The sequence below is a fragment of the Etheostoma cragini genome, chromosome 10 (assembly GCF_013103735.1).
Source record: "Etheostoma cragini isolate CJK2018 chromosome 10, CSU_Ecrag_1.0, whole genome shotgun sequence".
Classification (NCBI taxonomy): domain Eukaryota; kingdom Metazoa; phylum Chordata; class Actinopteri; order Perciformes; family Percidae; genus Etheostoma; species Etheostoma cragini.
The window spans coordinates 15,083,690-15,107,390 of record NC_048416.1 but is presented as its reverse complement, the minus strand read 5'-3'; the positions used below and the strand labels follow the sequence as shown (position 1 = coordinate 15,107,390).

Sequence of the window (23,701 nt, the reverse complement as noted above, 5' to 3'; positions counted from 1 at the left end):
ACCTAACGCAAATTTTAGAGGTTGTGTGATTGCATACAAAGGCAATGGAAAGACGTGATTCCATTTCACTAGAAAGCCACATAGTCACAAAATTCCCACCGGGCGGCCATGTTTTAACCTGAGTACGAAATGTGCACGTGTCCCAAGGTTTTATGAATCTGAATATGAGAGGATAAGGGAGAGAGACTGGAGGATAACAGAAAGAGGTAAAGTTTCTGGTGAGCTTATAAATTACACATACAGACACATTCCCACGCAGATGGCTGGTGTGTCTATTGTTCATTATCTTACAGCTAACTTCTGGACAGTTGGTACACTTGGGGCAAATAAACACATACTGCACAAATGGTCCAGCATATTCCAGCATATTCACATGGATGAGGTGTGAGTCACACCTTCAGTCTTGTTAAAACATGGACTCTTGAAGTTATCCTTACCCTGTGAAATGTGCCAAAAGTTGGGTGAGTTTTCCTGTATTACTGTTGAATTTCAGGTAGCCTAAGAGATAACATGTTTTGAAATGAAACCTTTTGTATGCCACATATGCTGACCTGTTTGTCACAATGAAGACTTTAGCATCTGGTTTTACAGCCTGGCCTGTTTTGGCTGACTTCCCCGTCTTTCTTTGTGAGGGTGGAGAAACAACTAGAGACTCCAGTGTCTTCGTCAGCCATTGTGTATGTTTCTCTGAGTGTGCTTGTTCATCCTACTAAGCAAATTTCATGCATATTCTATTTAACTCCTGCTCTCTCAGCCCACCATGATGATGATTAGAATTATAAACACGCTTCAAGCAGAACAATTTATGTACAACTTTCTTTAGACTGCAACAATTAGCAACTTCCACCTGAAATGAATGGCTTTTTGGGTGTGCATTTTGTCCTTAAATGCATCTTTGCTGTTTTGCTTTGAAGCTGTCTTCAAAGTCTGTTTGATTATTTGCTTTCATAAAGTTGCTTTAAATTTGCTTTGCTGCCAGCAACAGCTTCACAAAGCATCCTTTTTCACGACTTTTTACAATAAAGTGTGTTTTGTATATTGGTTGTGTGGTAGTAATGAATATTCAGTTTGTATGTGATAGTCAATAGCCTTTCTCTCTCTCCAGATATCTTTCTCCCGTAAGCCACTGCGGCTTCTTCTCTGGCATTCAAACAGACACAGCCTGTTTATCTTCTCCATTCCAGTTACATCCACAATAATATGACTTCCCCATGTTTTCAATAATTAATTTTATGGATGGTGAATCCCTTCTATCACTGCGTCCTCCCCAAGGCCTTCTCTTTGCTTTCATCCCTCAATCCTTTCTAGCTGTCATCCATCGCTCCAGTGCCTCCCATAGGCCAAACAGTCATAGCCTGAGGAACGTTCAGAAAGCGGAGAGACAGTTTTTATCTCCTTCTGATCTGTTTGTCTTTCTGTTTTCTCTCGCCTGATCTCTTGTTTTTGTCTGTAGCACCCCAGGTAAAAGGAAACACCTTTCTAATTAGTTTATCAGAGCCTGAAAGTGATGCTCATTTTTCTAATAAAAGGAACTGTCCTCTGGGAATAGTTGTTGAAGCTCTTGTTTATTTAATTTCAAACTTGTTTATTTGCTATTAGAAACAGTGGCTGGTGAGAGCGAACAATGAAGAGCAATGGAGCACGTTGTCAATAAAGGAGCACACACACCCATACTGTACACACAGATTACAAAAACACACCGTTGACCCATGTCCCGTTCCGCAGCAATTAATTTAAGGTCACCCTCTACTCTCTGACAGGGCTTGTGGGCGATGTGGCCTCTTGAATTGGACTCTGACTATCTTTATTATCCAATCACTGCACTCCATTTTGGCCTCCATCCAGTATTAGGGGGCACAGGAAGAGTGTTTAATCCTGCCCTTCTCTTCTCCAGGCACTTTTTCCTGTCTGCTTGGGAACATTAAGAGTAAAGAAAGATGGAGAACAATTCTCGAGGAGTGGACGAGTAGGGCAAGGGATTGTAATCATGTTTTACAGCTTTAAGCATAATGTGCTTCTCTGCCAGGAATCTACTTGAAGTTTTGCAGCAATTAAATGGCTGGATGTAGTGTTCAGGGTTAGATTATCCAGGAACTTTTCAAAGAAGGATTTGTTGCACACTGTAGACAATAAACTGCCATATGTTTGCCTAATGAATAAGTAGAATGAGTCTACATGTTCCCTGTTAGGGATGGATCCAAACCATGACATTGTCTATTACAAAGTATTCCCATTGAGAATTGCCCTTTAAACAAAGAATGTTAGAAAAGCACTGATTGGGATTTAATGATGTCCATGTCATACAACTTTCCGTCTTCATTACAACCTTTTTCTGTAGTCAAATGGACAAGAAAGATAAATAACATGAATGTGTTTAAAAAAAAAACTACACTGGCTGGTCAAGTGTATGAATCAGTTAATCTGCCATGAAGAAGAAGTTTCATTCCGAAATATCCAGTATTTGAAAGCTTTATGGTAATATGTTATATTGAAATTTAATACATAAAGAAGCACTAAGCTGGATGAGAACGGGTCTTGCATGTCAACAGTGTGTTTCTAGCTCTTTTGCGGCTGCTTGTGTTTTCCCTGTGGCTCCCCGCGGGCTCTGAGCTGTGGCCTTGGATAGATCGAGGGACAGAGGGAGGTGATGGAAGTCAATATAGGAACCGACTTCATCCACAGGAGGGGCACAAGAGACCACTGGAACTGTGGTAATGGCTGGAAGGCAGAGCAAGGGCTGTATGATGGGCCACACCTACATGCGCAGAGGAGCAAAGCTATGATTATAAAACATAATGGTTGCCTTTTATGATGGTGACTTGTATGACAAATATTAAAGTCATATACCTCTACATATCCATTACCATGTACACTAAGAGCTTACGGGTCTCTTATAGATGAGATAGATACACACACACACCGATATCTATAATTATCTTCTTCTTGTTCAGACAGAGGATGCTTTTTTGTCAAAGTATTATTTTTCTTAGATGGAGCACAACGTTTGAGTTCAGCGGGGAATACATTTTCTTTTCAGTACTTTCTGCACTTGCTGAGCATGAGCTATCAACCATGGAGTATATTGATTTCCCCCCCAGTATATAAAGGCAGATCTGACCAGATGGTAGATGTGATGATGCTGGGTTTGCAGCAACAGCAGCGCTTTCAAAGCATGTTGCCGCACAGCAGTGAAGTGTACAACAGCCATGACGTGTCCATGTTAACAGATTTTGGTAGTCTGATTGTAGAAGTCTCACTAGTCTGCACTGTGAAAGGGCAAATTGGTCCTAAAAGACAGCTGTCAAATGGTGACAACTTACTTGCTACCTACTTTTCTAGTGTTTGTTTTATTAAAATATTGCACATTGATTACACTGTCAATGTCCTTTCACTTTTACAAAATGGATTTAGAAATGAATTAATTGAACCTGTGGATTTTAATCACAGATTGAGCACAGCTTCAGTTTATGCAGCGCACTGAAATCACTTGCATTAGCTGCCTGGCATCAGCTGCTCCAGTGTCTCTGCTTGCATCAGTTATCAATCTAATTGCGTTAGAAGGATCTAATATTAGGTTCACGTGTGAGATGCAATCACTTTGATTGTTGCTATCGCAGCGGGTATAGGTGCCTTTGTGTGATAATTGTCTCGGTATTGTTCAATAAAATTTGATGTTCAGGTGTGTGTTTGGGGTATTAGTTCTCCCAGCTAAATCCTGAGAGAGCTTTATTAAAGAGAATTTTGCACCATATGACAATTTGCTATAAATGGTCTCTGACGGAAATACACATTCACTTAAAGATCTTGCACCACAAAGTGTTTGAAAATGACAACCAGCACCAACCTGTGTCAGTTTCAGACGTAGAGAAATGTAAATGTACCCATCTTGAGGGCATTTCTGTTCATTTGTTTATGATCTGCTGTTGCCTTGTGACCTCACTATCCTCAGCTACAGCTGTGACAACTCTGACAACTCACCTCTACACACTGCAGCACCCAGAGGTCATTAGTCGACCTAACATATGGCCAAGGACAATTGCTACACAAATTGGTAGTGGGGGTTTGAGTGCCCACTGTTGCTCACAAACTGTACTTGTGACCTTATTTTTTTTTTTTCTCCCTTAGCAGCAAGCAGTTTTAAGGAGTCTCCACAGTTTTTCCATTAAGCAGTATCTGTAGAAGAAATATATTTACTTCATGCACACACACACACACACACACACAGAATTCTCTACACTTGTGCATTTGGCAACGTCTTATCATCAGCATACAACGTTGTGCATTTACATAAATCAATACCATTTGTAAGGTTAAAATATGGTTTTGGTGTGAAAATGAGTTCTACTTGGCACTTTGGAATGAATAGATATGCAATAAGGCATGTCAAGTTATATTGCCCGTGCATATTAACTCATTTATGAACACACATGCGGATGAGAATAAAGTCATACTCAAGATTAGAAAGAAGAGAGGGGAATAAAAGGAGATGAGAGACTCATGTTGAGGAAAGAGAGAGTGTGCTGCAGTGCTCCTGCATTACAATTGATTGGCTGGTTTAACTGCCAATGCTGCTCACTCAAGCTTTAAATAGATGGATAAAACTCTCTTTTACCCCACACTCTTCCATTTGCTTCTCTTCCCTGCCTCCTCCCCATCTTCATTGTTTCATTTTCTCTTCTCCCCATTTCTTCTCTTTTTTCTTCTTTTTGCTTCTCTGGTGTTCTCCTCTCATCCCCTCATTTCTCCTCTCCTCTCTCTTTCTCTTATATTCTCTCCTCCTATAGATACCATAAATATTCAAATCACGTCAGCTGAAAACGATTTCACATTCAGAGCATCACTGTCTCTCCAAATTATTTTTTTCTTTATATGTATGAGAAAGTTTTATCCATGTAATCTGCTACATGTGATGCTCTGTGTTTTTGTGTGTGTAGATGCACAAACCGACTTTCTCATTTGTAATGTGTGTGTGTGATTTCCAATTTGTGAGTGGAGGTCACACACTAATCCTAAATTCTCCTCCAATCCTGTCAACCAGATACAAGCCTTCTTTTTTCCCGATCCCTCATGTCCTTTCCCTTCATCTCTCATTTCCACGGTGATAAAGTCATTTTACAGCAAAGTGAAATAAGATGGGTTTCCTCTATCACTGATAGATGAAGGTGAGGACAGATCCAAATAAGCGGGCGATAGAAACACAGCACATCAGACAGCTATCAGGAGGACAGTTGACATATCATCTCTTTGCATTCTGGAGAATATGAGAGGGCACATAGGCGTGTAATGTCTTTCTGTATCTGTGTATGTGTTTTACAGATTGTAAGGAAATGAGTTTGTTGCTCAGTTAAATGACAGATGTGGGCAGTGTACTATCTCTTCTTATGAGACTATCTAAGCTCCTCCATCTTTATTGTGTGTGTTTCTTCACAGAGATAAAGAAAACTTGCCCATATCCTAGTCATATCCAGATATGTTCAGAGTTACATATGTTAAGAGTTGATGTGTTCATATAAGGTGTTTTTTAGATGGTTGATTACATTGTTACTATGAGCAGAGACACGAAAACGGCCATCTTGTCTTTTTCTCTGGCTGATTTAACGCTGATAAACCAGCATGTAAACTGCAGTGCAGTGTGTGGTCAGGTCAGAAACTAGTTGATGCTCACAGTAAACAGCAGCTGTGGCCCAAACATCACCCATAAGGCCACTAATGGAAACAAGGCCACTCTTCTTTTATGATGATAATATATATTGTATATTAAACATCTAGGCTTTGATCTGTACACTCTGTACTTGGCCTTAAATAACAAAAATAAGTTTTATATAATTTGTTTACCATGGTTAAAGCATGTGGTCTCTGGATGTGGTTTGAAATCCACTTTGTCTTTGATCTCAATTTCTCAGCTTTTTGGGTGGTGTTGTTCATCATACGGGCTTTAATCTTTCTTCAATACATCTCTGGTTCAGACTTTGTGATTGGCAGCTTCACCATGACCACTATTCTAGAGTCCACTGTCTGATGTAGGCCTGTCTCTCACTTCATTTGTACTAATGAAGTTAACTTAGGTTCAGGATAGTCACCTGTCAAGCCTACCTATAGTATATATTGTATTGAATCAACCCACCACGGATCCCACGGATCCCTCACTGCAGATGAAGCTGTCTAATTCAGGCAATGATCTATTTGAAAGTGATTATCCTCCAGTCATAATATTCACATAGCAGTCAGACCCCAGCCAAACTTCCCAGCAGTGCTGAGTGTGCTCCGTGTGCACGTACCTTAACCTCATGGGCACCTCTACTCAAACTCCCCAAACTAGATCTCTTTAAGTTCTTATCAGTATGATCTAAGACTTCCTCTCCTCCATTAGCGAGAACCAAGAATTGGGATTGCCCTCTCATCATCTCCGTCTACCTCCAGATCGGATCGTGGCCCCTCACCAACACGCTCTGGAATAGAAATCATTCCCTTCAACTGCAGCTGAAACAAAGCTGGTTTCTTTCTTCTTTACTTAACTTCCATAATACTTTAGCAATCCACCTCCAGGACCATCACACATGACAAAACACCTCCACCCTCTTCAGGGCCACAGCCAGAACACTATTCCAGACATTTTTTCCACATTGTGCAGCTTCCACAGCAGCCAGACTTAGTGTAGACTCAGTCCTTAGCTGCTGGTCATCTCAGACATACTCCTCCTATATTTGCAACAATCTCCACAAAGTCTGTCAAGCCAATGCTCATCTCAGCTCTATTTAAATCTGTTTACTCTTTTGATGGCCTGTACTCAATTTGGGCAAGTAGACTCTCCCTCAGAAAGTGTCCTCTTCCCTGTACTTTAAGATATGCGTCCCTGATCAAAATAAACAACTTCCTCCTCCATGTTCATCTCCTTCACACATCAATTCATCCAAACTCAACATCCAGTACTTCCTAATTTTATTAAACTCACATTGTTAGTTATCGCTGGGGACAAAACTCTCATTTCTCTCCTTTACTACCACTGTGCCTTTATCACCTCCTCCGCCTTCTGTTTTTATTCTCTTTTCTTATGTCTGTCAATTGGAAGTGGGTTTGTGCTGTTAGCCTAGTGTGAAATGACACAATGCTCATTGTCAATGAGCTGCTTTGATCCTTTGTCACTCTGGACACCAGCCAGCTGTGCCTGGCTGCCACAGCCATGATCTCACTGTGGAGATTGATTTTGAAAAAGATGGGGTCAACGCTCACAGAAAACAATCCTCATTTAGTAGCTCACACTGCAGAATACTCAATGTTTACTTCATACCTTTTCAAATTCTTGTCCTCAATCTTTTTCTCTAACTCATTATATTTCTTCCTGCTTCAGTTAGTAGAACGCAAGCTGGAAAACCAAAAGAACAGCTTGATGTTTTGCTGCATCAAATATCATCTTCAGCACTACATTGTGCCGGTTCTACTGCTCTGCATGTTTTCACTAACTCATTTTAACCGCTCAGAGTAAAAGTTTATCTCTGATCCCTTCCCCATAGGTCCAGATGCTACAAAGGATCCTTGTCTGAATGTGCGCTGCCCTCCTCACAAGGTGTGTGTCAGCCATGACTATCAGACAGCCATCTGCTCCAATCACAAGCAGCCAACTCACAGGTAAGAACCAGTAATTTGACTTTCTGTTAGCCCCTGGATTTGTTATCGTTGGTAGGGTGTATCATCGTGTCCATGTGTCAAACTGGCAACCAGTAGAAGTTGTTGGCACGGGTTAAGCCGGCAGCCGCCCGGGGTGACATTTTTTCTTGACACGTGGGGGTCGGCACAGGCACTTAAAAAAATCATTATCTGTCATTTCACTGTGTGGGGAATTTCAGCCTCCTGCAGCTGCAGGCGCCCCTGCTTGCTGAGAAGGTAGCATGCACCAGCTGTGTGAGAAAGGGAAGGGGGCGGGGGGGGGCGGGGGGAACAGTTGCTGGGCATAGGCTCCACACCCAGGAAGGTGATCTCTGTTACGTGTCAGTTAATCACTTCTTATCTCCAATCCTATCGGTGTTTGTGACAAGTGACGCTGTCCTGAGTTGAAAGATAGCCTATTTTATGGCTTTACAATTGAGTTACTGTAATATGTCGGCTGCTGCCTCTTTCATAAGATTCTGAAATGTTTTGACTACTTTTTTTTTCAAAGGCGCCCGTGAGCACCCTGCGGTGGAAAACATAAATGTGCGCTGATGTGGCAAAGTCTCCCAAATTGAACAGCCCGGACAAGGGGGGAGTCAAACGGAGGACTATGAGCCTCCCTGAGCTTATCACTTTTATGCATGATAAGGATCTGTCAGAGATCTACTCCAACTTTTTGACTGCTCTCAAGAGCAGTCTGCCAGTCACTGTGGCTCAAGCAAAGAGGAGATTTTCAAAAGTAAAGTTGATCAAGTCATACCTGAGGTCAACCATGTCCCAAGAATGGGTCAATGGCCTTGCCGTCATCAGTATCAATCACTCAATAGTTACAATGACATCATTGATGATTTGCATCAAGGAAGGCCAGAGAAGTTGGGTTTTAATTTTATTTAGTGTTTTCTTTCTTAATGCAATAGTGTAATAATTAGATTGTCATTAGTGTTTTCACATTGATGTGATGAATGATTTGTGCTATTTAGAATATTTATTCTATGTTTTATTTGCATATTATTCTTAATATTTTATATCTTATTATTGTTCCTTTCTGTTCTTGTTACATTTTGTATGGCACATTTATATATGTATGTTATTATAGCAACATAAGTGAAAGAGGAAACTATATTTCTCAATTGCCCAAATCCTTCATTAGAACATTTGAAAAACAGTATTAAGAGAATCCAGTTTTTTAACTATTGCAATTACAGGAAACACACTTTCTTAGGTGAACAATCTCCACCTCCAACATTTTCAAAAGACAATGAACACAATTCTGCACAAAATATGACAGTATAAGTTGTCAGAACTTAAAATAAAGATACACTGTAATATAGTATATACAGTATAAGGAGGTCTCGCCGCTACAATGTGGGAGGTGTCTTCAATACCAATCCCATATATAGAGCATACTGTACGATAACACACTGTATTTCACCATGTTTTAAAGCTGATGTCTCTGAGACCACAAACAGAAGTAATGCAACATGCTATTTTTTCAAAATCATGTTTATGGGTAATTCTCAAAAAATTAGGAAAGGTCATTATGTATTAAGACAGTTAAACAACGTTGAGTCTATTTTTGACAAAGGGCCCCAAACACAACATTAGGGTTAATTCAGCATCAGTGTTATCTAACAACCCAGTGGTGGAGTTGTGGCTGCTCTAATGCAATTTTGTGTCTTCTTAAAAATAACATTATTAATAAGAAAAAACTCCTGTATCTCAAAATGACTATGCTAAGTTGAACTTCAATATGGCAGACCTTCATGGCTTGTTAGACAAATTACACCCAGCAGAAGCATGCAATAAAGTAGCATGTTGTGTTTTGTGTGTTAGCTCTGTCTAATAATCTATTCTGCCTCAGTGACAGACATACAAACACATATTCTCAACACCAATTAATTTTAATCAAACTATCTGTTCGCTCTCTGGACTCTTTCAGAACCAAATTTGTTTGTGTTTTCAACCCTGTCATGTTGCCAATTTTAAGGTTTTTTAATTTTTCAGTTGAAGAAGCATTTCCCCCAAAAGACATTTGAATGTTTGTTGTCTCTCTCTCGTGTTTAATTGATTTCCACAATTCATTAGCTTCATAGATACTTAGCTTAATCTATTCCTTTGCATTGCGTTTATTAAAAGTCCTATTTGCTGCTCAATATGTCAAATATTCACCGTAAATCTGTATTTCCCCAACAGCATCACTTACGGAATCTTTGAACCGTGTTATTATTTTATCTACAAGTTAAATTAGTTGCAGTAATTAGCATAACACATATTAAGTGTCCTCTCAGAGGGAAAATACAAACAAATGTTTTTTTCAACATATTTGCAATCAGATGTTGGGAAATACAGCTGATATACTCTACAGTATGTTGCAGGAAGTTTTTCTAGGAGATGATTCATCATTGTTTGTCACTGCTAACAAAATTGCCTTTTTGAAGATGCCCTGGACCCACTTTGGTACTACTGTTGTGTTTACTAAATTCCTCAAACAAATGTTGTTTGTTCTCTACTAAGAAGCCATCATAACGAAAGACCCAAGCATACCTTCTTCTTTTTGAAATTAATATAGCTGTACAGACTTCTTGTCTTCCCTTATTGAGTGATAATGCCCGGCTGTATTAGCATGAAGCTATAATTCAAAAATTTGATGGAGCCTCGCAGTGTAAATTGGTATTCACCTCTGTCCTGCTGTGAGGGGTCTGCAGTACTCTCAAATCAGAGCCTTTCCAGATTAGAGCAACATGGAAACTCTCAGCAGGGGGTTGAAGTATAGTGGTACATGAGAGAGAGAGAGAGAGAGAAAGAGCGAGAGAGAGCTTTGTTGGTCCTGTTTGAGGCAAATATGCCAATAGAACATCTGTCCACTCTTCTCTCCGTAGCTGACTCTCTCAGTGAATAATTGTCATGCATGCGCAAATTTCCCGGGCCAAGCCAATCCCGCCCTTAGAATCACTTTAACCACATGAACAACTTCTTGTGCTTCACTGCATTTAGTACAAATGAGTACTTGATAGGAGAGGAGGAGACACATGGGATTTGATAGGCTGGTATGATGTGGAAACATCTCAAACATTAACCTACAATTGTGCCACTCTATCATATCTTATATGCCAGCAATATTTTATGTAACAGTGCAGTGTGCATGTCCAATCTGCCGTGACAATGATTATACCTCGGTTGATAAGTGTGACACTTCTAAAGAACCACGAAAGCAGCTGACACGCTGCTTGGGATTTGAATGTTGTAGAGAGCATAGAGTAGTAAAGAGTGCCTTCCAAGTGACTAAATGATGAACATTTAATTGTTAGTTAAAAAGTGTATGTTTGCATTGATATTTTGGAAAGAAGAAGAAAAAAATGTTAAAAGAACATTTTCTATTCTATCTTTGTTTTTGTTTTTTAAATTAGTAGAAACACTGGTCCACACTTGGGTAGGAATGTGTGTGTGTGTGTATGTGCATACGTGCGTGTGTGTGTGTGTGTGTTGGGCTCTTCACCTGCTGTAGTTCACTTTGCATCATTTGTTTTTGTCACATTAGTTTCTCTGAAAAGAGTCTGTTTGGCTCTAATTCCATCTCCGCTCAATAGATCAGGAGGCAGCGGGGTTTTCAGTGAGAGCACTTACATTGAAAATTGCTGCAAGATTTGGATCACAAGCAATTATGCTGGTTATTGAAAATGCCTCGATGGACCAATCAGGATTTGCTCTGCTTCAACTGACCCTGAAAACCCGAAACACTTTTAAAAAGTTCTGCTTATTAGGAAACTGATTCTGCAAGTTTGGATAATATTCCTGCCTGGAAAGTTATTACTGTACTTCAATTTTCCCTCATACATTGATGTATGAGAGTGATGTTAACATAAAATACATACAAGGTGTTGGCTCATGCACTGTATATATTGTTTTGTGTTTTCATGTATCTACGAAGCTTAAGACCCACTTTTTTAAATTAGCGTTTAATTCTGACTAGGGCGCTACTGTCTCTTAGGTGTCCTCCTTCTGTCTGCTCCTTTCTTTGAATTTCTGGAAGGCTTTTAATGTCCTGCAGCGCTGCACCACTACAGCACTTTTAATTGTATCTGTATGTTTTGTATGTGTTATGTATTGTTTTATGGCTTTGTTGTAAAGCACTTTGGGTACCTTTTGGCTATTGTAAAGGGCTATACAAATAAACTTGATTGATTGATTGATTGATCTGTACCAGACCCCATCTTACTGTCTGAATTTAAGCCTTTTGTTTGTTTTCTCTCCCTCTCAGTGTGAAACCCAGAAAAGGCAGCGCAGGTCACAAGCACAGGCTTGAAACTGGTGCTCATGGGAAATGTAGGCTCTGCTTGGGGCTCCAGTCAAGTCCTGTGTGCGGATCTGATGGACACACCTACTCCTCCAGGGTGAGACCTCCCTTTTTGCATTTCTCTTTCATTAAGTTTCACACTCTTCTTCATCTCTGTCTAAACATGTCTTTCTCTCCCTTTAAGTGTGTCATTTTCTATTTTCAGTTTCTCAACAAATATATCATGTATTAATTATTCAGTTTGTTTTTTCAAACTAAAAAAAGCAAGGACAGGATTGTTTGAAGAGCCACTGAATTATGTCATTCATGATGTAAATATTTGAGATGATGAGTCCGTGATGGTGTGTCTTTTCTAGACATTTTAATTCTACTAATCAGTCATTACCTTTTCAATCAGCTTCCCTGTCTTTTTCCTGCCTCCTCCTCTCTTCCTGCTGTTCCATATTACTATCTATGTATAGACTCCTTCTTGTCCTTCTCCACTCTGTTGATTTCAGCAGTACTTCCCTCTGTCTATTATGCAAATGACTGGGAACAGGGTCAGCCATCAGATGTCTTTTCATTAGCTAAAAACTTCTCTGGATGACTCGGAACTGCTCGGAACAACCTCTATCTTCTCATCTGACTCTAGCCCATTCCCAGCCACTAACCTCTACTCGTAATCTCACTCTCTACTATGTAAAATGATGCATAGCCACAAACTTCCAATGTCATGATAGCCGAGAAAAGAAAGGCAAGAATGAAATGAGCAGATGACTGTGGATTCTTATAGACATCTACATTTATATCATGTTTGTTGGCAAGGGACAATCAAATACACAGGAACCTCATATAAATGGAAAATATAAGACATCTCTTGAGCTAAATCAATTTCTTTGTGACAGGAATAGTATGCTATGGGCATCAGGACACCTCCACACTGCTTTGACTTGCTCAGTATTATTTATTAATTGCAAGGACAGTAGCGTGCAAGGAGACAAAGTCAATAAAAGCACACCTTTGGGAGAAGGAGTTTAACCGCAGTCATGTTTTCTTTGCTGGGAGCGTGTTGTCCATCCACACACCATCCGGATTTTTCAGCTCTGCAGGAAATGAATAGACTACCAGGTGGTCATGTTGTTTTTAGTTTAAATCAGAGTGAAGCCTCCAACTTATCATGAAACAATTTCAAATTAAGAGTTTAAATCCCTTGTGTATAAAGACTTCAGGACATAGGCTTTCCCAATGACCTACCTGGCTGAAGCTGTGCTGGGGAGGCGACGTATTGAAGGAGAAACAAGAGGAAGAGAAAAAGGAAGGGGAGGGCTGGAACGTCCCTCTGGTCGCTGCGGTAATTTAGTTGGAGGGGCTCAGTTAGCTGGAGGAGTGATGGGTCCCTGTGGCCCAACTTAAACTCTGCTTACCAGTGAGCTGCTGGTCTCAAGCTTATTCATGTTGCATTATTACATTACATGCCTCACTCATCATGACCGCACACACACGCAATATCCTATTAAGAGGACAATACTCTTATCTCCTGAGAGGCGTCAGACCACTAAGTTAAGTCCATTACTCCATTCCTCTCCTCCCTCTCCTCTCCTCTCCCCTTACTGCACCGAGTCAGGTGTCAAGACGGTTTCATCGAAACCACATTAACCCCTGGAGAGAGACAAACATAAAGATTAAAGGGGATTCTCGGTGTGCTGACAGTGACTGAGGAAGGTCATCCATTTCTTGGTCTCTCTCTCTCTCCCCCTCTCTCTCTCTCTCTCTCTCTCTCTCTCTCTCTCTCTCTCTCTCTCTCTCTCTCTGCCGCTCCCTCAGACAGTAAATTCAATATATGAGAACAGGACAGAGTGACGTTCCTTTGTCAACAAATTTCATTAAGCAACATTAGTAGTGCTATCAAAGAGGTGACAGGGAGGAAATGATGGGTTTGAATTACAACATGGTAAATGAAAGTGTAGGCAGGATAAGGCTAAGCCTGTGTATGGATGGTGCATGATGTGTTTATGCACAGTCATGGTCTCACCCTCACAAAGCCTGTCGTCATCATCTCGCAAACAGAATTTACATAACTCATTTCAGTTTTCATTATTCCTCTTGGAAGGGTCTTGTAATAGGATTTTTTTCCCAACTAGTCCAAACTGTTTCTTACCCCTTACCTGGAATGTGATTTATACTGTTAAATTACGTTCTAAAGTAGTCTATCTTGCTTTTTTTGCATTGCATTAGGGTTTTGTACTGCAGTGAATAATAGAATGTCACTGGGCATCTCTGTGTCTAATGGTGTGTCCACATAGCTGCCTAATGGACACATCTGTTCATCCAAGATAAACAATCAATCCTCTCTCAGCTAATCTTTTTCTTAATCAACAAAGAAAGAAAGTTCTAAATCAAAGTTTTTGTTTGGTTGTAATTACATTCTTACAGCCATTCTTACAGTCACATCACACCAATACATACTCTAAATTAAGGCAGTACTTAAAGGGACACTGCACTTTCAAAAAGTAAAGCAGATTCAAATAAGAAAGGCCATTACGAGTGTCATAACTTTTAGCTTCAAGCAGGGTCAAGTTGAAAAAACACTGAACCTTTCACTTCCCATAATGCATCTTGATAGTAGGGCTGGTCAAAATATCGATGTTATATTGAAATCGTGATATGAGACAAGTTATCGTCTTAGACTTTGGGTATCGTGATATGACACAATTGTTGTCTTTTCCTGGTCTTAAAGGCTGCATTACAGCAAAGTGATTTGACTGTAATGACGCCTTAAAAGAAGATTGAAGTGACTTTTCTGAACTTACCAGACTGTTCTAGCTGTTCTTTTATTTGCCTTTTCCCCACTTAGACATTATGTTCACATTACTGATGATTAATTATCTAAAATCTATGTGTGAAGATATTTTGTGAAAGAACCAATTGTCAACCCTAGAGTATCACCACAATAGCGATATTGAGGTATTTGTTCAAGAATATATTGATGTCTGATTTTCTCCCTATTGCCCAGCCCTACTTGATAGTATTCATTAGACCTTCAACGCCTGGTCATTGGTTGTCTGCAGAAAGGTAGTTGTGTTAGGGATGGTGCAAAATAATAGAGAAACAAAGGGCCAAGCTGTTTTTACAGACCAAGTATTCCCCAAGACAAGCATATTGCTCTTTATACGGAGTTCCCAGCCCTTAAATCTGTAAAATACAGCCTCTATTACTCATTTTTGATGTGTTTTTTACAGTGTAAGGTGGAGTTCCAAAGCTGCCTGTCTGGAAAGACGATCTCAGTAAAATGTGATGGTCTCTGTCCCTGTTTGCCTGGTCAGGAGCTCAACAAACCACCCCATAAGACTGAAAAGGCTGGTGAGTACTGTAGCTCTCTTTTCATACAAATAAATCAACTTTCTGTTTGGATAGCTACACTAGCTCTTTTGCTGCCCATCCTTCTGACTTCACACACAATGAAATGTATGACGAGTCATTACACAGCCTTCTTTGTTTTTCATGTCCATATCATCTGTTGTGAGCTTGTCAGTCACTTTTGGTTCAGGTGGATGTTTCAGAAACACATTGTTACAACCAATTGTGGAATATAACTAAGTACATTTACTCAAGTATTGTACTTAAGTAAAAAAGTGTGGGTACTTGTACTTTACTTTAGTCTTTTTATTTAATGCCACTTTCTGCTTCTAATCCACTACATTTCCGAGGGAAACATTGTACTTTTTAGTCCAATACATTAATCTCACAGCTTAAATTATTAGTTATTTTACAAATTAAGCCTTTTGGACATAAAATAGATGTAGTTTCAAAAATGGATTGATTGATTTATAATAAATTAAACTACCCAACAACATAACGGGCTATAAGTGCAGCTGAAATCATTAGACGATTCAACACTTACTGTGGTTGATTGACAGAACGGTTTTGATCGTTTCTAGTTTAATTGTGAGGATTTTTCTGCATTAAGTACTTTTACTTTTAATACTTTAAGTACATTATCCTGATGATAGTTACATACTTTTACTTAAGTAACATTTTCAAGGCAGGACTTTTACTTGTAATAGAGTATGTGTACAGTGAGGTAGTATAAATTATATATATTATATATTATAAAATATATATATAAAAATGTATAAATTATTAAAAAGAAAAAAAAGGGGGGTTTGCTTATTCAAGTCCCCATGTGGACTGAAATATGGTGGTGGAAGGGTACCTGGAGAGGTACCAGTTCACTTCCTGGACACTGCCAAGGTGCTCTCTAGCAAGGCACCAAACCCGGGATTAATAAAGTATAAAGTATTAATAATAGTAGTACTTAAAGGATCTGAATACTTTTTCCACCACTGGTTACGACGACACACACACGCACTCACGCACGCACACTCACACATGTTATTTTCTACCCATTCCATCACCCCACCCCACCCAAGTCTTTTTCTGACAGCTAAAGGTAGCAGTGATGGAGTGAGTGTGTGTGTTTTATTGTTTGTCATGAAAATAGGATTTCAGTAGATGAATGGAGAGATTCTGGAGGAAAAATGCAATCTAAAAGACAGCAGCACAGAAAAGGATAGAATGTTAGTGTTACAGTCTTTCTCTCTTCCAGATGGGGGAGTAGTGGGATGGTTTAACTGTGTGTGTGTGTGTGTGTGTGTGTGTGTGTGTGTTTGGTTGCTGCCAATTTTCTCTTAACCTTATTGGATATATTTATGTGTCATTTTGTGTCTGTGGCCACGCAAGCAGAATGGTAAAAATGATAAATCTGTCAACCAGACTGAAATATCTCAACAACTATTGGTTTGGTTGCCATGGAACTTTGGATCTACCTATCCATCTTTCTATAGTTGGAATATTGAAAATTTGAACCTGCTTATGCACAAGAACATTCTGCCCTCACTGGACTTTTTTTTCATCACTCTCTGATTAGAAAGCATTTATAAGATATATAAAATTAATACAAACAAAATGTGTCTGCTAATTAATGACAGATCCCTTTTTATCTAATTCTCTCCTTCATTAGTTTAAGTCTGAATGATTAAGGGAACAGAGAGTGATGATGTAACGGAGAAGTCTTTTACCAACTTGACTGTTAATTCCCCTTCGTCTTTGTTCAATAGAAACTATAATTATGTGTTTGGTTTGCTGAGAGTAAACAGAATGGATGAGTTGACATTAAGAGAAAGATAATCTTTTTTCAGATCTTGGACAGTGTCAACTTTTCACTCTTGACTCTCTGCTTTGACTCTTTTCTCAAAGTGTTCTGTTTAACCCTCATCCTCATGTTTTCCCCCTCCCTCCGGTTCTATCTTCTTCTCATGAATGCCACTGTACTCTCTGGTATAGTCTGTCTTCAGACTAACAGTGAGATAGCAAGTCCAAATATTTGTGCATTCAGAGGTAGCATCAATGATAGAATCTCTTATTAGATCAGCAACACAAAATGGTAAACAGATGGAGATGGCAGTAGGTGAGGAAAACACTGCGTGTGTGTGTGTTTGTGTGTCAGATTGTGTTCCTATGGTAACAGAAAAAAAAGATTGCAACAATTCAGGATATGTGTTATCACTCCTCTATATTTACTGATAGCCACAAGTTTAATTTGAGTCTGTGCATTCATACCAGACAGGTAAATACCTCTGCTCACACAACACCGGTTACTTTAGCTATTAATATGGATATGGTTATGGAAAATCACTTTTACAGTAAACAGGATTGTTCTGCTTCCACGCTAAAACAGTGGTTTATTGAAGTGTTGCTTTTACACTGGAGATTCAGAATGGCAAATGGTTTGGACGATATGTAAATGTATATTTAGCCAATTTAACTTGATAATAAATATTTACTGTGTATACTGTTTGGTTGTATTACTCTCAATAATGCAATAACTGTTACAAAACACAGTTGGGAATGCTAGTAAATACATAATTACCATGGCTGAAATTAGATAAAATGATATCAAAAAGATATACATTGTTTAAAAGTCTTTTGTACAAAAAGGTTTTGGTATTTATTGAAACATATTTTGGTTAGGTTTTGAGACATTCCCAGTCCCATCCGGCTGCAGATAGATGCAGAAACTGATTTTTTTTTAAATCATGCTACAGTAACAGCTTTGTGTCCTGTGTGTGTGTGTGTGTGTGTGTGTATGTGTGTGTAGAGGGCAGATGAGGTTAGTGTCATGGTGAGTTGACATCAGCTAGACAGGCAGAACTAATCAAATTAAAGTGGCACTGATCTGTTTCAATCAAGCAAAAGTACACAAACAGAGGTTTTGTTAGACATCCATATACATACCTGCAGCAGTGGCTTTGCTGAGGCCACTGAGCTCACTGAGCTTTTGTACTTTCACATACATTATTATCCATAGCACTGTTCTTGTTTGATTATTAAGCACAGTGGCATCACAGCAGATGATTTTACTGTAACTCCAGTACAAGAAGAAGAAATATCAATCATTTTTCTAGTTCAAGTTTTTCGGTTCAATCATCACTGAATCATAAAGGGCATAAAAAAAAGTTTCTCTCAGGTGAAACTAATCAGTGAAGTCACGGCAGGTTGTTAGCCTGATTGAAAACACCTGTTTGACTGATTAGGGTGTGTGTGTTCAAATGTTGGAAATCAGTCCTTCATTCATTCACTCACTACTCCTTGTTTAACAGACCCTCAATAGTTTACACTATAGTGAGCGGTAAATGGTGATTTTGGACACTTGTTTATTGTCATTTTTCTGACAGGTGTAGGGTTGCACAACTGAAATAGTCACATATTAAACTGCAAAACATTGCATCATTAGATTGTTAACAGGAAGTAGTACACATACTGTGGACACGGTGTCAGGATTTTTGAAGGCGTGATATAATGCATGAAATTTATATTCAGAATTTGGACATTCACATAAAATGGCCGGGGGTTATATTTTGAACACAGCCCAATTGTACAACATGCTTCATTTTTTATCAGAATAGTTGAAATACATTTATTATTTCTCAAGAATTGTAAGACCCTAACCCTCTAATATAGCCGTGTGAAGAGCTGCTTTGAGGACGAAATAAAAGAAGAATTCAAAAAGCAGCTTGTATAGGTGAATCTCTTTCTTTCTATTGTCTTTCTTTCCATCACTCCCCTGATTTTGATTGATACCTGTAGACACTACAGTAAGTGTGTGGTGCTTCAGTATACTGTTTATTTGGAATCTTGTTTTTTCACTAGACAAGGCACAGTGAAAGAATTCAAATATTATACTTTATGAGTATGTTCGCCAACCACACTAATAACTTTTCTTTTTCACAGTGTTAGTGGGTATGTGGGGAACTTGTCACTGTGCGTTTGTCAGTCACATCTTTTCCACACTCTCCTCACTCTCCCTTTATTTTCTGTTTTCAAGCCACCAAGCCATCATTTTGCATAGTATTGGGTTAAAGTTACACCTGCCCTTTGTTGTCTTTTTCCAATTTCTCCACCCTTTAATTCAGTGCACAAAGAACTCTGAGAAATTCATCTCTTAATATTAGACATAGAGTCCAACTATTTACTTAGCTTTTGACATTATTATTTTAATTATTATTTTATTATTATTTGACAAATAGACCATGCAAAGTCTTGACAGTATTGAAAACTCCAAAGACACAAGGCAGAAACTGTCTGGAACTAAGAGAAATTAAAATGGTCAAAGATTAAGCCTTAACAGAGCATCTTCAGAGCTAAACTGTTACAGCCCATGCCACAGTATCACAACGTCCCAGGTTTGATGCCAGCCTTTGGACCTTAGTTGCATGTCATACCCCTTCTTCCTCCCCCATTTCTAGTCTCTGTCCTTACAGTCAAATAAAGGCAAGAATACAAAAAAAGAGACAAAAAATCTATTATTAAAGATTAATTGTATATGGTAATTGCTAATTTGATGTAATCTTTATTTTAATTATTAATTAGGCTTTCTCTTAATTATGATATAAACCTGATTTATCCAAAAAAAAACTATCGCAGCTGTTTGCCTGTTTGTCAGCAAAGGTTAACACAACGCCACAGAGGCACTGAGATCTAATTTGATCTGTCATTCACCCCTGAGGCAGCACTGCGGTGACGTTGTACATCCTCATCACTCTCTCACATGGAACCAAGTCATCTTGAGCTGACTCAAACAATCCTGCTGGTGATCATGTGTAAAGGTCTCAGTCCGCACTGGTTGTGATCCAACAGTTGTTGTTTTTTGTAACAGTAGTTAATGTTCTCTCAGCTACCGTTATACAATGGCATTGATAAAACAAGTAAGTGCTGTATGGGCTAAATCCCCTCACTAAATGATTTTATTTCCTGGCAATTGTCTCCCACAGCTCCACAGAGAACACACAGGACAGATTGTGCTCTCCTCTCTTCTGCCTTCTGCCTCCTCTTCCTATCCCCTCCTAACACATGCCAATTGCTTAGAGATTCTTTCCAAACTGCTGACTAGTGTGAAAAGTGCCTATAGAGAATTTTAGTATTTCCTTTTGAGAGTGTCCTCAAAAGAAGTTGCAACGGTCGTTTTTTCAAACACTTAAAAAGGATGTATACGGTTTCCTGACAAGCTAGATCAAGGCCGGGCCTTTGTTATGGTGATGGGAAACCAGGTTATTGTCACATTAACCCCCAATGTTGGACCCGTGTTGTCTGTCACTTGTAAACACACTGCTCCAAATACCAAATACGTGACACAGCTAATGTAGTTCATTTAAACTGCTCTCAGACTACAGGAGTAGTCGGGATGATTTATCCCCCTATTCCCAACTCCTGATATTCAGGGGAGAAATCTAGTCCAGGACCGGGATCAGTTCTGATAATCGGCCCAGAATATCTGAGAATGTGAGCGAATTACAGATCCAATCTTAAACCTCCCAAACTGTTTGCAGCTTCATCAGGGCCGCCACTACAATCCTGTTTGATATTTAGAAGGTAAAATCTAATAAATTACGTCAGTACTTTCTCAATAGCCAATAGGTCCCGTAGCAGCTGGTGGTGTTATCAAGCAACGAAAAAACACAACTCTCACCTCCAGTTCTCGCTGAAGAACCAAGAACAGACAACCTGTGTAGACCGTGTCTCTCCAACCACTTTTTAATCCACACTCATTTTGCCTCTCATTCTGCCTTTTGCTTCAACAAGTTGTTGCCCCACATCAGTCTCCATTTTGTCTACATCTGCTTCCCCATAAGATCACGTGAGGTGGTGCATTGCTCCTTCTGCCACGATAATCTTAATAATATCCTGTGGTGGTGAGGCTCAATTATTTTAATATCTTGTAGTATGTGCATTTTTGAGATTAGAGAAAATAACATCTGTGAAGATTCTGTTGTTCCTCATATCCATTCACTGAATAACACTTGCTATTTTTAATACTAATATGAATGTAAACCTTAATCAATACCTAACCTACATCCAAGTCCTAACAGCAAGTGATTGGAGAATTCTTAGTAAAACAAGCTCAATTTGCAACAACAGTATTGAAATTTAAACTGCATGGTTCTCTTTTTTCCCCTCTCTTTGTATCTAAATCACTTCTATCTGTGCCTGTCTCCCTCTCTGTGCGGACAGTGTATTACTGATCGTTATCTGGGCTAACCTTAACTCACTTCCAGAGAGATTGTTTTTGGGAGCTGATAGCTTGAGGCAAAGAAAATCAAACATGCCCTTGTATCTTTTTAATGAATCTGACCTTCTATCTTCCTCATATCTCCTCTCTGACTGTCTTAGTCCATTTCTTTCTCCTTCTGTTACCTTGTTAAAGAGTGTCACCTCCCTCCACCACCGCCCGACTCTCCCTTTCCATCTGCCTTTCATCTTGATCTGATCAGACATGCTCCTGATGTCTCAAGGTGATCACTGCGCACTGTTCGTCTGTCTACATTTAGAGCCACTCCTTCTCTTTCATATGACAAACATAGTTAATCATGTATCAATGATAAAGGTGACCGATGGAAGGATGCAAAGCCCTACTTCGCCTGTTTGTTGGAGTTATATATTAGGACGTTTGTAGGACGCATTTATCTCTTAACCTAAACTGGCCTGGAGGCATTGCCACCATAAGTAACTTGGGAATGTTGCACTCAATCACTGTTTCACCATCCACCATTTCAATAAGATGCAGCAGCGTTTCATGTTTTTCATTGTGGACTATAGATTTAGTGTCATTACAGTAGAGATTTACATGCAATTAAACTGCTGGATATAATGTGAATGTATATGAAGCTTTGGCTCTTCATGGCTTATTATGAATCAGATCGATGACAACTTCAACCAGAACCTAAAGACCATATGATCTTTCCCTTGCCCTTATAAAAGAGGTTTTCAATATCAAGTCAAGTCAAGTTTATTTCATCCATAAAAATGGAAATTAAAGTGCTCACACTCGCCATCATACCCGTAAAAACTAGAGAATAAATACATACAATACCCAAAATACACTACAATTTTAGACATAAATACAATAAAAAATAAATAAAAAATAAACGTATAAAAATGTACGTTTGAATTGCTTGTTGTGCTGTCTAATAGCCTGAGGTATAAAAGAAAGAGCATACTGCTTATTTTGTGTCACAGGAGGTGTAAGCCTACCACTACGCTCTGTAACCCTGCCAGTCAGATTACCATGAAGGGGGTGACCCGGGTCCCTTGGTATTTTCGGTGTCATTTTTACCAGATGATCCTCATTTACCTGATCCACTGTATTTTACTCTCCCACCATTTTCCGAGCCCTTTTAGTCACTCTATCAATCCTTGCCTTCTCAGTTACCCCAGCATTCCCCCCCCACCCCACCACACAGTAACTCCAAACACTACATATGACTGATATAAAAAACATTCTCACCACATCCGTATTTACCTTAAAGGACTGCAACTTCCTCATACAGTAGACCCGTGGACTACATTTTTTCCTCAATGAGTCAACATGATCAGACCATGTTAACCTGTCGTTAAAAACAATGCCCAAATACTTGTATGTGTTCACTCTTTCTATTTCTACACCTTTGATTGCCACTGCATTAGCTGTGATCTTATTTCTCCTGTAATCTATGACTAATTCTTTAGTTTTCTTAATGTTGAGTTCCAGGAAATGCGTATCACAACAATCAACAGAGGCTTTTATCTCATTTTGATAGTAACTATAGTCATAATTTTTGATCAACCCAATGAGCGGTGTGTCGTCAGCAAATTTAACAACTTGCCAGCTTGCCTGCTGTGGACGGTAGTCTGCCGTGTAAGTGGTAAAAAGAAAAGGGGATAAAACAGTTCCCTGAGGGGACCCTGTGTTTGACATAATATTGTCTGACTTAAATTTTGAGTTTAACTTAACAAATTAATACCTGTTTTCTAAAAGATTTAAAATGAACAAGATAAAAACACTTGGAATCTTCATCATCGAAAGCTTATTTACAAGGATGTGTGGTTGTATTGTATTGAACACTGAGCGAAAATCCTAATGTAGAATTCTCCCACACCGTCCCCCTGCGTCCAGGTGAGCATAGACACTGTCCAATATACAGACAATAGCATCCTCGGCCCCTCTCCCTTTCTGATAAGCAAATTGGCAGTGGTCGAGATATTGCTCCACATGGGGCTTCAGATCTTATGTATATATACACACACACACACACTCTACCGGTCAAAAGTTTGGGGTCACCGGTCCATTTCCATTGGACTACATCATAGACAGAATCCCAGCTGAGATCAGTTGCCTTGCTTTTTTTAACCAGGGCAGCAGTTTCCAGATTACATTATGTGCTTACATAATTGCAAAAGGGTTGTTTA

General features: G+C 39.2%; 1 protein-coding gene across 5 annotated transcripts in view; it reads left to right on the top strand.

The window, feature by feature from the left end:
- Positions 1 to 23,701, top strand: part of spock1 (SPARC (osteonectin), cwcv and kazal like domains proteoglycan 1) — a 93,917-nt gene that overhangs the window by 59,211 nt on the left and 11,005 nt on the right. For all 5 annotated transcript variants that reach the window (XM_034883533.1, XM_034883536.1, XM_034883531.1 and 2 more), the window contains 3 exons: positions 7,512 to 7,626; positions 11,906 to 12,038; positions 15,160 to 15,280. In XM_034883533.1, coding sequence (XP_034739424.1) covers positions 7,512 to 7,626; positions 11,906 to 12,038; positions 15,160 to 15,280 — 369 coding nt within the window. The remainder of the gene's footprint in view (positions 1 to 7,511; positions 7,627 to 11,905; positions 12,039 to 15,159; positions 15,281 to 23,701) is intronic.